The following is a 14,750-nucleotide window of genomic DNA, read 5'->3' as shown; positions in this document are numbered from 1 at the left end:
TTATGCAATTACATTGTACATGTATTTATGTTGATGCTCTAATCATCTTTCATATCAGCTGCTTTAATACAATCAGAGTGAGTCTCATGTCATCTTTTTGCATGGTAGATCCCTCCCTACAGGACCTGGTGCGGCGGATCCTCCCCCTCTGTTGTAACTACTCCACAGTTGTCCGATTTATTGAAGGTAAGATGTGTATTTTACAAGGACAGGTTTCCTTAAATGTGTTGTGTTTTGCCCTGAAAATAAGATTTATTGCTGAAAGGAGACTGGGTGGTCAACAGGTTAACCATCGGATGTACCTAAAATGTTTGGTTATTATTTGTTTAGCTATAAACTATTTAGTAGAGAAAAATTCCATATACCGTACTGTGGAATCATTAGAATTCATGGTGGCTAAATTTTCGTGGTGTTCGTGAGTAGCCCTACCCCATGACTTTCGGAAAAATTAAGGAAGAGTTATCTTTCTTACTGAAACTGAAAACTGATGCATCTACGAAATGACTTCCCCACAAATAAGTCAAGAATCCACAATCCTTAAAAAATTGGGCACCACAAATTGAAATGAATACACAGTATTTTAGCGTTTAAATTTGAGTGGTTTCCTCTATCTTTATACATAGTTCTTCTCCTAAAGAAGATCAATAAGGTCTAAAAATGGCCACAACCATCACTCCATTAATTGATGTATCTGAGTTTGTGACCACAACTTCACATTTCATATTGTAAATGTATTATATTTGGCGTGTACGATATTTGGCGTGGCGTGGCGAGTATTGATCAAACACGTTACTAACTGAGTCTTGATGATATAAAATACCAGATAGGAATTTCTTTACCGGTAGTTAATAGAATATGTTTTGTGGTAGTTATGATAAAATCTTTAAATCTTCAGATTGGCTTTTGTAGAGAAATCAGCATTTGAGTATGGACTAGTGAACCAGGCTCTAAGTGCTGCAATGAGAACTCTGATAAAAGTAAGGCTGTTCATGAATCACTTCAATGAGAACTCTGATCAAAGTAAGACTGTTCATGAATCACTTCAATGAGAACTCTGATTAAAGTAAGACTGTTCATGAATCAAACCTTAAAATTTCACGATGTATTATCGAACTGTTTATAAACAAATATTCTGCATTTGCTAAGAATTTGTCTGCAGTGATTGCAACCAATATGAAAGCAAGTAAAATACTGTATTAACAGTAGATTCTCATCCTGATTTGCAAAAAGATCACTAAGATATTGTAAACCTACTTTTTTTCGTGAGTGAGAAATTTTCACGAGTTCCCGAGAGAATCATCATTGCAAATATTTCTCGTCGCGAACCAGCCCTTGTCGTATGGCTGCTATAACAACACATGTCTTTTTAAGGCTTGCTCGCAAAAATTAGTCATCACGAACTAGTTTATGTCCAGTAAATCACGAAATAATGTCATTGCGAATAAAAGTTGGTTTACACTAGTGTCTAGATAATTGATATTAGGATAACTGAAGCTCCCTGTAGTGGGGGTTTTTCTGATTGATGTATTTTTTTTTATTACAGGATTACATGGTGTTGGTGGCTCAGCTGGAACACCAGTACAGACTAGTAAGTACTGGTACTAAGTCTTCAAGTCTTGTACTAAGTCTAGTACTAAGTCTTGTAAGTCGTATCCTAGAAGGGTTAAAGAAATTGATTGCAAACAATGGTTGATGGAAAAGAAGAATTGAATGAAAAATGAATTCTTTTTCTCTCTCTCTCTCCCTCCATTTCTCTTTTTCTCCCCACCATCTAGAGCTACCGTATATCAGGTTTTTTCCGTGTCATGTTTTCTCTGCGATTCAGAACCTAGAACGGTATATAAAATTTACGTGAATCAAATTTTCACTATTTCAGTGTCATAGTGAAAATATAATTCAAGATTGTTTAAACCTGTGAAGTAAGAGGCTAAAAGTATCTCAATTGCTGCTCTTTATAATGAAAAATTCGGACAATTAAGACCATTTACATGATTTCCTAATGTTAAATAATTACCGATAATTATTTTTAGAAACGCAACAGTCATAGATAAATAGATCATGTACTGTTACTTATACATGTAGCTCAGGTATAATTAGAACTCGGGTTACGCAAGAAAAGCGCCCGTTTCAATTTCTATTCAATGAATTATTATATAAACTACGGCGCTTGTCCCCCGATCCCGCAATTTCTACTCTAAACTTACTGAACACAGTTCATTGTACTTTTACATACCTGTTTACTTCATAAGGAAAGAGAGAACTATATTATAAGAACAAAACTTTGTATCAAATTTAGGCTGATATATTTTCCGCGATTTGAAAATCGTCGCGAACAAAGTGGAAATTGGATACATGCCGAATAAACCTGATATACAGTATTAAGTACATTCTTTCATAACAGTAGCTGATAGAAAGTGAATATAAATTCATTTCTTTCTCTCCCACTCTTTCCTATTTTTCTCTATCCACTTTAAGTTACTGTGACGTACTTTTTTTCATCATATTGATTTAATTTTAATGCTACATGTATATGCATATTTTGCTGGTATATTTTTGCTTGATTTTACTAAAGACATCTTCTTTAATAAATATAACATTTTCTTTACAGGGAAATCTGAGTCTCCAGAAAATGTGGTTTTACATACAGCCCACCTTGAAAACTTTAGACATTCTGGCATCAGTGTCCAATTCTGTAAACAAGGTGGGAGGAGTGATTTGTTACCACACTACTCATTTTATATCTACCAATTCTGTTGAGTAGTAATGGATGAATGTTCCTTAGTGTACATAGTTTTGGTTAATGTATTTAACACATTTTACGCCAGTACTTAATTTCCTCAATTCAAATGTTTTTTAATAAATCGCAAGAACATAAAATCATGAATGCCAAATTTTTATCATAGTTTCATGTAGTTTATGTATGTCAAAAAAATAAAAGCGAGATTTTAAAATTTGAGAGAATTGCTTCTCGCGAATTTACACAGATATTAAATCCTGGCATTTAATTAGGAATCTACAGTAATTGTAATTATGTTTTATTATCAATCCTGTATTGCGTTTCTGCGACAGAAGACCTACTCATTGCTTTGTAACAGGCTGTTAGTTTTTTAAAATCTCTTTTTTTATTCCAGGGGGAATGTATTGGAGGATCTGTTCTCAGTCTACTTCATGATAAAACAAGTGGATTAGTGGGGTAAGATTATAAGTGGATTAGTGGGGTAAGATGATAAGTGGATTAGTGGGGTAAGATGATAAGTGGATAAGTGGGGTAAGATGATAAGTGGAATAGTGGGGTAAGATGATAAGTGGATTAGTGGGGTAAGATGATAAGTGGTTAGTGGAGTAAGATGATAAGTGGATTAGTGGGGTAAGATGATAAGTGGGGTAAGATGATAAGTGGATTAGTGGGGTAAGATGATAAGTGGATTAGTGGGGTAAGATGATAAGTGGATTAGTGCGGTAAGATTATAAGTGGAATAGTGGGGTAAGATTATAAGTGGATTAGTGGGGTAAGATGATAAGTGGAATAGTGGGGTAAGATGATAAGTGGATTAGTGGGGTAAGATGATAAGTGGGGTAAGATGATAAGTGGATAAGTGGGGTAAGATGATAAGTGGATAAGTGGGGTAAGATGATAAGTGGTGAAGATGATAAGTGGAGTAAGATAATATGTGGATAAGTGGGGTAAGATAATTGGTGGGGTTATATAATAAAAGGATTAATTGAGTAAGATAATAAGTAAATAAGTGGAGTGAGATAATAACTTGATCGGTGAGTTATTATAAGAAGTGAATTATTAGAGTATTAAAGATTATTGGGGTAAGATAGTAAGAGAATAAGTGGAATAAGATAATTCAATTCATAATAAGTGGATTAGTGGAATATGTTAATTAGTGGATAAAGATGATATGTGTTTTTAGCTCACCTGAGCCAAAGGCTCAAGTGAGCTTTTCTGATCACAATTTGTCCGTTGTCTGTCGTCGTCGTTGTCGTTGTTGTTGTCGTCGTCGTTGTTAACTTTTCACATTTTCATCTTCTTCTCAAGAACCACTGGGCAGATTTCAACCTAATTTGGCACAAAGCACCACTAGGTGAAGGGGATTCAAGTTTGTTCAAATGAAGGGCCACGCCCTCTTTAAAGAGGAGATAATTGAGAATTATTGAAAATTTGTTGGTATTTTTCAAAAATCTTCTTCTCAAAAATATTTGTCCTGAAAAGCTAAAACTTGTGTGGAGGCATCCTCAGGTAGTGTAGATTCAAGTTTGTTCAAATCATGGTCCCCGGGGGTAGGGAGGGGCCACAATTGGGGGATCAAGTTTTACATAGGAATATATAGAGAAAACCTTTAAAAATCTTCTTCTCAAAAACTATTGGGCCAGAAAAGCTCAAATTAAAATGGGAGCATCCACAGGTAGTGTAAATTCAAATTTGTTCAAATCATGGTCCCCGGGGGTAGGGTGGGGCCACAATTGGGGGATCAAGTTTTACATAGGTATATATAGAGAAAATCTTTAAAAATCTTCTTCTCAAAAACTATTGGGCCAGAAAAGTTCAAATTAAAATGGGAGCATCCACAGGTAGTGTAGATTCAAATTTGTTCAAACCATGGTCCCCAGGGGTAGGGAGGGGCCACAAATGGGGGATCAAGTTTTACATAGGAATATATAGAGAAAATTTTTAAAAATTTTCTTCTCAAAAACTATTGGGCCAGGAAAGCTCAAATTTGAATGGAAGCATCCTCAGGTAGTGTAGATTCAAGTTTGTTCAAATCATGGTCCCTGGGGGTAGGGAGGGGCCACAAATGGGGGATCAAGTTTTACATAGGAATATATAGAGAAAATTTTTAAAAATTTTCTTCTCAAAAACTGTTAGGCCAGGAAAGCTCAAATTTGAATGGAAGCATCCTCAGGTAGTGTAGATTCAAGTTTGTTCAAATCATGGTCCCTGGGGGTAGGGTGGGGCCACAATTGGGGGATCAAGTTTTACAAAGGAATATATAGAGATAATCTTTAAAAATCTTCTTCTCAAAAACTATTTGACCAAGAAAGCTCAAATTGGCGGGTAACCATCCTCAGATAATGTAGATTCAAGTTTGTTTAAATCATGGTCCCTGGGTGTAGGGCGGGGCCACAATGGGGGATACATTTTTATACATAGAGAAAATCTCTAAAAAATCTTCTTCTCAAAACTATTAGGCGAAGAAAGCCCAAATCTGAGTGGAAGTATTTCCAAATCGTATAGATTCAAGTTTGTTAAAATAATAGTCCAGTGGTATGGTGAGGCCACAGTGGGGAATGAATTTTTACATAGGAATATATTGAGAAAATCTTTAAAATCTTCTTTTTTAAGACCATTTGGCCAGAAAAGCTTTAACTTGTGTAGAGGCATCCTCGGGTAGTGTAAATTCAAAATTACAGTCCCTAGTGGTAGGGCGGGGCCATGATGGCTGTTTGAATTTTTACATAGGAATATATAGAGAAAATCTTTAAAAATATTCTGGGAAAGTTTTTCGGTCCAAAACTCAGTATTTAGTGTGAAAGCACAGGTTATGCAGATATAAGTTTGATGAAACCATGATACCCTAGAGAAAAGTGGGGCGACAAAATGGGGGGGGGTATATAGGTATAGAGAAAAATCTTCTTACAGGTATAACAACAAAAGGGGCTTGGTATTTACCAAAAGAAAGAGGTGGATAAAAATTGGCAGATTTTCAATTTTTTTAGCAAGATCTACAGTACTTAGTTGTCAAGATATTTTGATACTGTAATGCTAATTTGATCAGAATTAAGGCAATTGTTGCTCAGGTGAGCGATGTGGCCCCTGGGCCTCTTGTTGTAAGGATTAGATTAGTGGGATGAAATTGTTATTAGATTATTGGGGACAATATGTAGCAGATTAGTAGGGTAAAATAGTTTAACGAATAAATTGGATCAGTCAATTAGTAGATGAGTGGTATAAGTTTATGAGTAGATAAAGAGGTAGGTTATATAGTGGATAAGTAGGGTCAGATAATAAGTGGATAAATGGGGTAAGGTAATTAGTTTTATTAAAATAAGGGGATTTGTGAAAATTAGTGGATTTTTAGGATAATGAAAGTGAGTGAAATATATTGTTTGGGAAGAGAAGAAATAGAAGCTAAAATCAAGAAATGAATTTTACATTTACATGTATAATACTGAAAACATACTGTTCTTTATTAAACTGTTATATATTTGCAGGGATTCCAAAGGTCAAGATCTTTGTCTGTATCTCACTCAGGCGGTAAGTTAAAATTAGGGATAAATAGAATTTATCATAGGCACAAAAATTCAACAACATAGATGTCATGATAATATTGGTAAATTTAATTCTTGTCCACTGTTAAGTAAATACAGTTGAGATTAAAAAATGGCAATATAAAGAACATAAGCTAGATAGATTTCCCAGACTGAAAAGCCCAAAGAACGTAGGGACATACCTACAGTGTTTATACAGTGTCTTTTCTATTTAGGCTTGTGTTCCTTATTTTGAAATCTTGGAGAAGTGGATATATAAAGGAATCATATCTGATCCTTACTCCGAGGTAAGGTCATATATTTACATAGACTTTGTCATCACTGACCCATATGAAGAAACACACAGTTTAACAAGTTTTTAAAAAGCCTAATAGGGAGGTTGAGATTTCAAACGTGTACGGGTACGTGTACGTGTACAAGGGGAATCACCTAAATTCTTCGCGTATTACGTCATCAGTTTTTGTGACGACATAGTTTCTACACGTTCTCTAAACTTGTAGAGTGTCGTCTACACGTAAGTATAAACGTGTAGCTTTTTACAACAAATAAAATCTTATTGATGAGTATGTATTCTCGTGATACATTATATATATTTTAAACTTAATTTGCATGAAAATTGATAAGAAATATACCATTTTTTTGGAATTAACTAAATAAATTCGTGTCACAAAACTGCGTCGATTTACGTAAACGTTTATATCCTACAAGTTAAGAAATCTCAACTGATAAATTACAAAAAACGTGTGCGTGTACGTGTAGTTTTAACACACGTATGTGTACCCGTACACGCTTTAAATCTCAACCTCTCTTATATGTTGAAAAAATCAATACAAAAAAACAACTTTTATTCATGTTCAACTTATAGGCAAGAGCCACATTGTCGTGAATATTTCTTGCCATGATCTAGTCTTCAAATACCTCTGGTATAATATTTTCCGGATAATTAGGGCCCCGCAAGGATTTGCGGGTGCCCTATAGTAATCACTCTGTCTGTCCGTCCTTCTGTCCGTCCGTCTGTCACTCTTCCGTCCACAAATTTCCTGTTTTTTTCTAATAACTTTTTTTATGGTTGCCCAATCAAGTTCAAATTTGATCAGGTAGTTCAGTAGGCAGAAATACATATTTTGATGCTAAGTTTGGTTCTCTATGTCTTCTGGTTTGGAGCTGGGGTGGTGGGGTAGATTCCTAACTATGCATAAGAATGAATGGGCAAAGAGAGATAACTGCTGAGAATGAATGGGCAAAGAGAGATAACTGCTGAGAATGTTACTTTTGTATACATGGAAGGCTGTGCAATATTTGTCCTTTGGGATTAATTAACCTTCCACAGGAAGAAAATCCTAAGCTTTATCTTTATCTGTCACATTGAGATTAATTACTGCACTGCCTGTGTCTGCAAATGAACTTTGTTTTGAAGTTAAGGTCAATTTTGAATGATGTGTAGTATTGTGTACATTCTTTGAAATATGGATTTAAAATATAATATTCATATTTTATTTTGGTTAAAATACCGTACACAATGATTTATAATAATTTTATTGAATTCTAAAATCAAGATATATATTAAGATATCCTTTTTCACTATTTTATTTTTTAATTATTTATTTTATTTTTTTCTGCCTTAATGCTGTTAATTTTAACAGGTAATCAGATAATAACCCCATTCTGTCATTTCTGGAAAAAAAATCTTATTGTAAATTTAGAAGAAAAGGATGAGAGAGCAGAACAATTCATCCCCTGGGATTAATTATCCTGCCTGCTGCAGAAAATTTAGAGGCTTATCTCTATCTGTCATATCGAGATTAATGAACATGTACACCTTTGTCTGCACTGATGATTGTTTTGAAGCAAATTAAACTCTCATTCCATGAGCTGCACCCTAATATTTTTATCCCTCAGTTTAAAGGATGGTATTGGATAAAGAATATATTTCATTCTAGTCCAAATACTTATATTCGGTAAAATAAAAAAAAATATATGAATTACAATAAATTAAAGAAAAAAAAAAAAATTATTAGATACTGTGGAATCATTAAATTTCGTTGGGGCCAATTTTCGTGGTTTGCATAAATTTTACAGGTTCGTGGGGACGTAATTTCGTGTATTATCTAAAACATACAAAAGAAATATGACTATATTACCCTCATTTATTAATTCATGGAGGATGTTAATTCGTGGATGAGAGGTACACACGAATGCCACGAAAATTGAGCCACCACGAAATCTAATGATTCCACAGTATCAGTTTTTTTTATTCTTTTTTTTTCTTTTTTAATGGATGTTTTGGTGTTGTTGTTTTTGGTTGCTATGTTTATATTAAAGGAAACTTAAGAATAGTACCAGAAAATGTTCCTTCTGTAAGCCCTGATTAAATTCAATAAATGGAAGAGAGCAGGATAATTAATCCCCTGAGATTAATTATCTTGCCTGTTTCAGAAAATCTAAGGTCTGAGCAAAGAACAGAAAGTTGGATATTTTTTTGATATCCCACAGTTGTGACTTTACAATGGGATTTGCGTAGGCATAATGAAGTAAAATAATGTGGAGTTTTATAAACAGTGTAAACATTGATTGTGGTGTATAAAACATGGGATAAATAGAATCTCATATGATTTGTAGTATAATATGATTTTTATCCAACTTGTGTGTTTTATCCCCTCACTAAGGCTCTAGAAAAAACACGAGATCATATATATTCCAGTTCTTTACATCTTCTGCGGGGCATTTATTTTTCATCGTTGTTAATATAGAGAGGATGGAATTCAAAGTTTTTTTCACTTCTCTATCTATTCTTAATTGTCATAGCGGGGCCCTTCCTGAATGGTCAGTTTTCTAGTTTACTGTGGTTTGCAAAAAACAGGTGCTGGAAACCAGTTTATCTGTCTGTGGTAAATCGCGAAAGAAAATCAGTGCAAATAAAAGTTGGTTTACAGTAAGAGGTTTTATCTGGTCTGTTTTCTTGTTAAGTGTACATCCTAATGATAAGAGAACCTGTTTGTTTTTACAAGTTCCTGGTGGAGGAGAATGAAACAATCAACAAAGAGAAGCTACAGGAGGAATACAATGACGCGTACTGGGAGGGGCACTACACCATCTGTCGCGAACGCATCCCCGTGTTTCTGGAGCAGGTGGCCAATAAGGTCCTCAACACTGGGAAATATCTCAACGTTGTGAGACTCTGTGGTAAGTCAGGAAATATCTTAATGTCGTGAAGCTGTTTATTAAGTCAAGAATTATCTTAATGTTATGAGGCTCTGTGGTAAGTCAAGAATTATCTCAAGGTTGTGAGGCAGTGTGGTAAGCAAGAATTATCTTAAAGTCGTGAAGCTGTGTATTAAGTCAAGAATTATCTTAATGTCGAGAAGCTGTGTATTAAGTCAAGAATTATCTTAATGTCGTGAGGCTCTGTGGTAAGTCAAGAATTATCTTAATGTCGTGAGTCTCTGTGGTAAATCAAGAATTATCTCAAGGTTGTGAGGCTGTGTGGTAAGCAAGAATTATCTTAATGTCGTGAGGCTGTGTGGTAAGCAAGAATTATTTTAATATCGTGAGACTGTGTGGTAAGTCAAGAATTATCTCAAAAGATGTATGTGATAGGTCAAGAATTATGTACCAAGAAATAATGAGTCAAAGAAAAAAACATTCATAGGTTTTGGTCTTGATGTTGCAATCACTTAAATGTTTTGTAATAATTTGGTTGTCAGGTCGAGATGTGCAGTGCCCATGTGCTGAGGAGATAGTGTATACAGTCAAGGAACGAAAGTACTATGAACAGATAGAGAAGGCCTACGAGTACTCCAGTAAACTCCTGCTGGAGCTACTGGTGGAGGAGAAGGAACTCATGGCAAGAATCAGGTAAACTGGGTCCTTAAAAACGTGCATGACTGAGGTAAAACCTTGAATTCATTGCATTGCTATTGTGAAGAAGCTATACTAAAAGCACTTAGCAGATTTAAACAATATCCATCGGCATAGCTCCTTACACATATTTGATAAAAACATTTTACATCCTTGTAAGGCGATGGTGGTCTCAATGTTTAGTCTTAGAATATTAGTTCACAAAAAGTTAATTCTTCAATCAAGTCATTCTTCATTTTTTCCTTGTATTTACAGGTCTATCAAGTACTACTTCCTCTTAGACAAGGGAGACTTCATTATTTTCTTGTTCTTACAGGTCTATCGAACACTACTTCCTCTTAGACAAGGGAGACTTCATTATTTTCTTGTTCTTACAGGTCTATCAAGCACTACTTCCTCTTAGACAAGGGAGACTTCATTATTTTCTTGTTCTTATAGGTCTATTGAACACTACTTCCTCTTAGACAAGGGAGACTTCATTATTTTCTTGTTCTTACAGGTCTATCAAGCACTACTTCCTCTTAAACAAGGGAGACTTCATTTTTTCCTTATTTTTACAGGTCTATCAAGCACTACTTCCTCTTAGACAAGGGAAACTTCATTATTTTCTTGTTCTTACAGGTCTATCGAACACTACTTCCTCTTAGACAAGGGAGACTTTATTATTTTCTTGTTCTTACAGGTCTATCAAGCACTACTTCCTCTAAGACAAGGGAGACTTCAGTATTTTCTTGTTCTTACAGGTCTATCAAGCACTACTTCCTCTTAGACAAGGGAGACTTCATTATTTTCTTGTTCTTACAGGTCTATCGAACACTACTTCCTCTTAGACAAGGGAGACTTCATTATTTTCTTGTTTTTACAGGTCCATCAAGCACTACTTCCTCTTAGACAAGGGAGACTTCATTGTTCAGTTTATGGATATGACGGAGGATGAGATGAGACAGGATATGGAGAATATAACCCCCACACGACTAGAGACCTTACTGGAGTTGGCCCTGAGAACCAGTACAGCTAACACTGACCAGTTTAAGGATGATCTAAGGTACAGGCAGTCCTTACTCCATACAAGTAAAGGTTATAAAAGAGATGAAGTATGCCATGTAAGATGGGTCAAGTAAGAGAAAGAAGTGATTAATATTATTAAAATGAATTTTTTTTTGCAGAGTGGATCTACTGCCCTTTGATTTAATTACACAACTATTTAAAATCCTCTCTATAGAGACTAAGAAGGAGAAAGGTTAGATGAAGTCTATATTGATCGAGCTCTCTCTCTCTCTCTCTCTCTCTCTCTCTCTCTCTCTCTCTCTCTCTCTCTCTCAGTTAAGAATGATGTAGTGTTGTGATGATGAAAATTATCATGATTATTATTATCATGATGATGATGATGATGATTTTTTAGAGTACAAGGTGGATCCCACTGACCTTCACCTCTCGGGACTCGAGTCTTTTTCCTTTGACTATATGGTTAAGTGGCCGGTCTCCTTGGTCCTTAACAGAAAGGTATTGATCAGAACTGCTGCAAGTGTTATAGTTTGTATTCTTTCATTGCCTTATAAGAAATAATGTGGGGGTTTTTTTTTACAGCAGTTTACTGCATTTCATGAGAAACTTTTAGGGGAATATGAAGTGAAAAGAGAACTTTTAAAAAAATATTACATGCACATTATGTGAAGTCGGTTTAATGTTAAAAGGTGCATTTGTCTAGATTTTTTATTGTTTAGCTTTTTCAAATTTCTTTAAATCAAAATTTTGGCATAAAATCCTAATTGAAAAAAAAGAATTAAATGTTATGTAAATACACTTTCCTTTTTGAAGGAAATGTGAAAGAACAATTGGCTGTTTGGTAGGGGGGGGGGACCTATTTACATTTTGAATTATTATGATAACCAAATGCTATCCAGACCCATCCCTTAGACATAATTTTATACTGATAATTTTAAAACCTTTAATACGAAGTTGTTTAATTTTCAGGCCTTAATCAGATACCAGATGCTATTCAGACATCTGTTTTACTGCAAGCATGTGGAGAGACAGCTGTGTAGGTGAGTAGTACATGTAGTGATGGGATGTAGTGGAGGAATCACGGAGATGGAAATAAAAGATGACATGTAATAAGAATAAAGGGAAGTCTGTCATTGGGTAATTATATTGGAAAATCTGGCATGGGATTATGATATTGGGATATCTGGAATTAAATTATGATATTGGGAAATCTGGCTTGGGATTGTGATATTGGAAAATCTGGAATGGGATTATGATATTTGGAAATATGGCTTGGGGTTAGGTATTGGGAAATCTGGAATGGGATAATGATATTGGGAAATCTGGCATAGGATTATGATATTGGGAAATCTGGAATTGGATGATATTGGGAAATCTGGCTTGGGATTGTGATATTGGAAAATCTGGCATGAGATTATAATATTTGGAAATCTGGAATGGGATTATGATATTGAGAAATCTGGAATGGGATTATGATATTGGGAAATCTGGAATGGGATTATAATATTGAGAAATCTGGCATGAGGTTATTATATTGGAAAATCTGGCATGGGATTATGATATTGTGTTATATACATACATATATTTTATTGATAAAGACAACTTACTAAAATATATTTCATTCATATTGAATTAATTTCCTTTTGAAAACTAAGTGGTATTTTATGTTTGAAATTTAATTTGTTTGATCATTTTAGAAATACATTGCCGCATCTGCTTGTGATCTCTCATGATGACATCTCCCTCCTCTCCCTTATCCATTTCTCACAGTGATCCCCTGTTTATTGCCATTTGTTTATTTTCGTTTATCTGATTAATGGTCAGATCTTAGATTGTCGTGTCTTTGAATTTATTATGGTAATTCCCTCCTGTATCCTGTTCTGAGAGTTTATGTCTTTGAGCGTTCCCCAAATTTTGGTTCCATCTTGGAATTATTTCATTGGTCCTTAAGTTTATAGAAAAAGGGGAGGAGTTGTCAAAGATGAGACATGCGGGATTGATAATTATTTTACACTCTCACTTTGGATTTCTTTTTCAAATGATGTTTCTTTAATTGTGATTTTGGACTTTAATAAATTCGAAATTTTAAAAACAGGATATTTTTATTTACGTTACATTACAAAATCAATATTACATAATCACAACAATTGGGAAATCTTGAATTGGATTATGATATTGGGAAATCTGACTTAGTAGTGTGATAATGGAAAATCTAGAATGGGATTATGATATTGGGAAATTTGGAATGGGATTATATGATATTGGGAAATTTGGAATGGGATTATGATATTGGGAAATCTGGAATGGAATAATGATATTGGGAAATCTGGAATGGGATAATGATATTGGGAAATCTGGAATGGGATATTGTGAAATCTGAAATGAGATGATATTGGAAAATCTGGCTTATGATATAGGGAAATCTGGGTTATGATATTTGGAATTCTGGGTTATGATATTTGGAATTCTGGTTTGGAGTTATGATATTGGGAAATTTAGCTTGGGATTGTGATATTGGGAAATCTGAAATGAGATGATATTGGAAAATCTGGCTTGGGATTATGATATTGGGAATTCTGGCTTGGGATTATGATATTGGGAAATCTGGCTTCGGATTGCGATATTGGTAAATCTTGAATGTGATTATGATATTAGGAAATCTGGAATGGGATTATGATATTGGGAAATCTGGAATGGGATAATGATATTGGGAAATCTGGCTTGGGATTGAGATATTGGTATATCTTGAATGGGATTATGATATTAGGAATCTGGAATGGGATAATGATTTTTGGAAATCTGGAATGGGATTATAATATTGGAAAATCTGGATTGGGATTTTTATATTGGGAAATCTGGCATGGTGTTAGATTAGGAGAAGTCTGGCGTGGGAATAGGGTTTTGGGAGCAGATGATACTAAAGATGAAGGATTAGGATAAGGGGTTGTTTAGTGAAAAACTGTTACAGTTCTTAGAGATAGCAAGTAGAGTATTCTTGGGAACCAAAGAATACACAGGATCAGGGATTTAAGGTTAGCGGGATTACATTTCAGTCAATGTTCATTTAACTGGTTTGAATATTGGATGTCAGACTAAAGTATGGGTTTAATGTAGAACACATCAGGATTGGGAATTGGTTTAGTGGCAAGGACTAACACAGATTTTTACCACTTATTTCCAGTACTCATATGTCTTTACACTTCAAATAAATATTAAACTAATAAAATTATTCGGTTTATAAATATAGTTAAGAAATTTCTGTTGGATGAGTAGGTATGATTATCTTCCCTTAGTTTTGTTTACGATTGCAATGGTGATAAGATATAAATTATGGATACTCTTTCCGTGCAGTGTGTGGATCGGTAACAAGGCCGCCAAAATGTACTCCCTCCACTCGTCCAAGTGGTACCTGGCCGCCTTCGCCCTGAGGCAGCGGATGCTGAACTTTGTCCAGAACTTTGAATACTACATGATGTTTGAAGTGGTGGAACAGAATTGGCTCATGTTTCAGACCAACATGGAAAATGTAAGTCTTCTGTACTGTAGATTCCTAATTAAACTCGAGGAATTTATTTCCGTGTAAAATCATGAGAAGCAACCTTCACAGATTT

At 34.7% G+C, this 14,750-nt stretch overlaps 1 protein-coding gene across 5 annotated transcripts in view; it reads left to right on the top strand.

The window, feature by feature from the left end:
* The window catches only part of LOC128184830 (gamma-tubulin complex component 2-like), a 36,760-nt gene that overhangs the window by 12,027 nt on the left and 9,983 nt on the right, over window positions 1–14,750 (top strand). For all 5 annotated transcript variants that reach the window (XM_052854442.1, XM_052854440.1, XM_052854441.1 and 2 more), the window contains 14 exons: window positions 109–186; window positions 910–977; window positions 1,544–1,588; window positions 2,609–2,701; window positions 3,132–3,193; window positions 6,220–6,262; window positions 6,492–6,563; window positions 9,285–9,459; window positions 9,981–10,131; window positions 11,000–11,179; window positions 11,301–11,374; window positions 11,537–11,637; window positions 12,109–12,179; window positions 14,491–14,665. In XM_052854442.1, coding sequence (XP_052710402.1) covers window positions 109–186; window positions 910–977; window positions 1,544–1,588; window positions 2,609–2,701; window positions 3,132–3,193; window positions 6,220–6,262; window positions 6,492–6,563; window positions 9,285–9,459; window positions 9,981–10,131; window positions 11,000–11,179; window positions 11,301–11,374; window positions 11,537–11,637; window positions 12,109–12,179; window positions 14,491–14,665 — 1,388 coding nt within the window. The remainder of the gene's footprint in view (window positions 1–108; window positions 187–909; window positions 978–1,543; window positions 1,589–2,608; window positions 2,702–3,131; window positions 3,194–6,219; window positions 6,263–6,491; window positions 6,564–9,284; window positions 9,460–9,980; window positions 10,132–10,999; window positions 11,180–11,300; window positions 11,375–11,536; window positions 11,638–12,108; window positions 12,180–14,490; window positions 14,666–14,750) is intronic.

This window comes from Crassostrea angulata, chromosome 5 (genome assembly GCF_025612915.1).
Source record: "Crassostrea angulata isolate pt1a10 chromosome 5, ASM2561291v2, whole genome shotgun sequence".
In the NCBI taxonomy this organism is placed as follows: domain Eukaryota; kingdom Metazoa; phylum Mollusca; class Bivalvia; order Ostreida; family Ostreidae; genus Magallana; species Magallana angulata.
The sequence above is the reverse complement of the archived record's forward strand: the minus strand, read 5'-3'. Positions and strand labels throughout refer to the sequence as shown.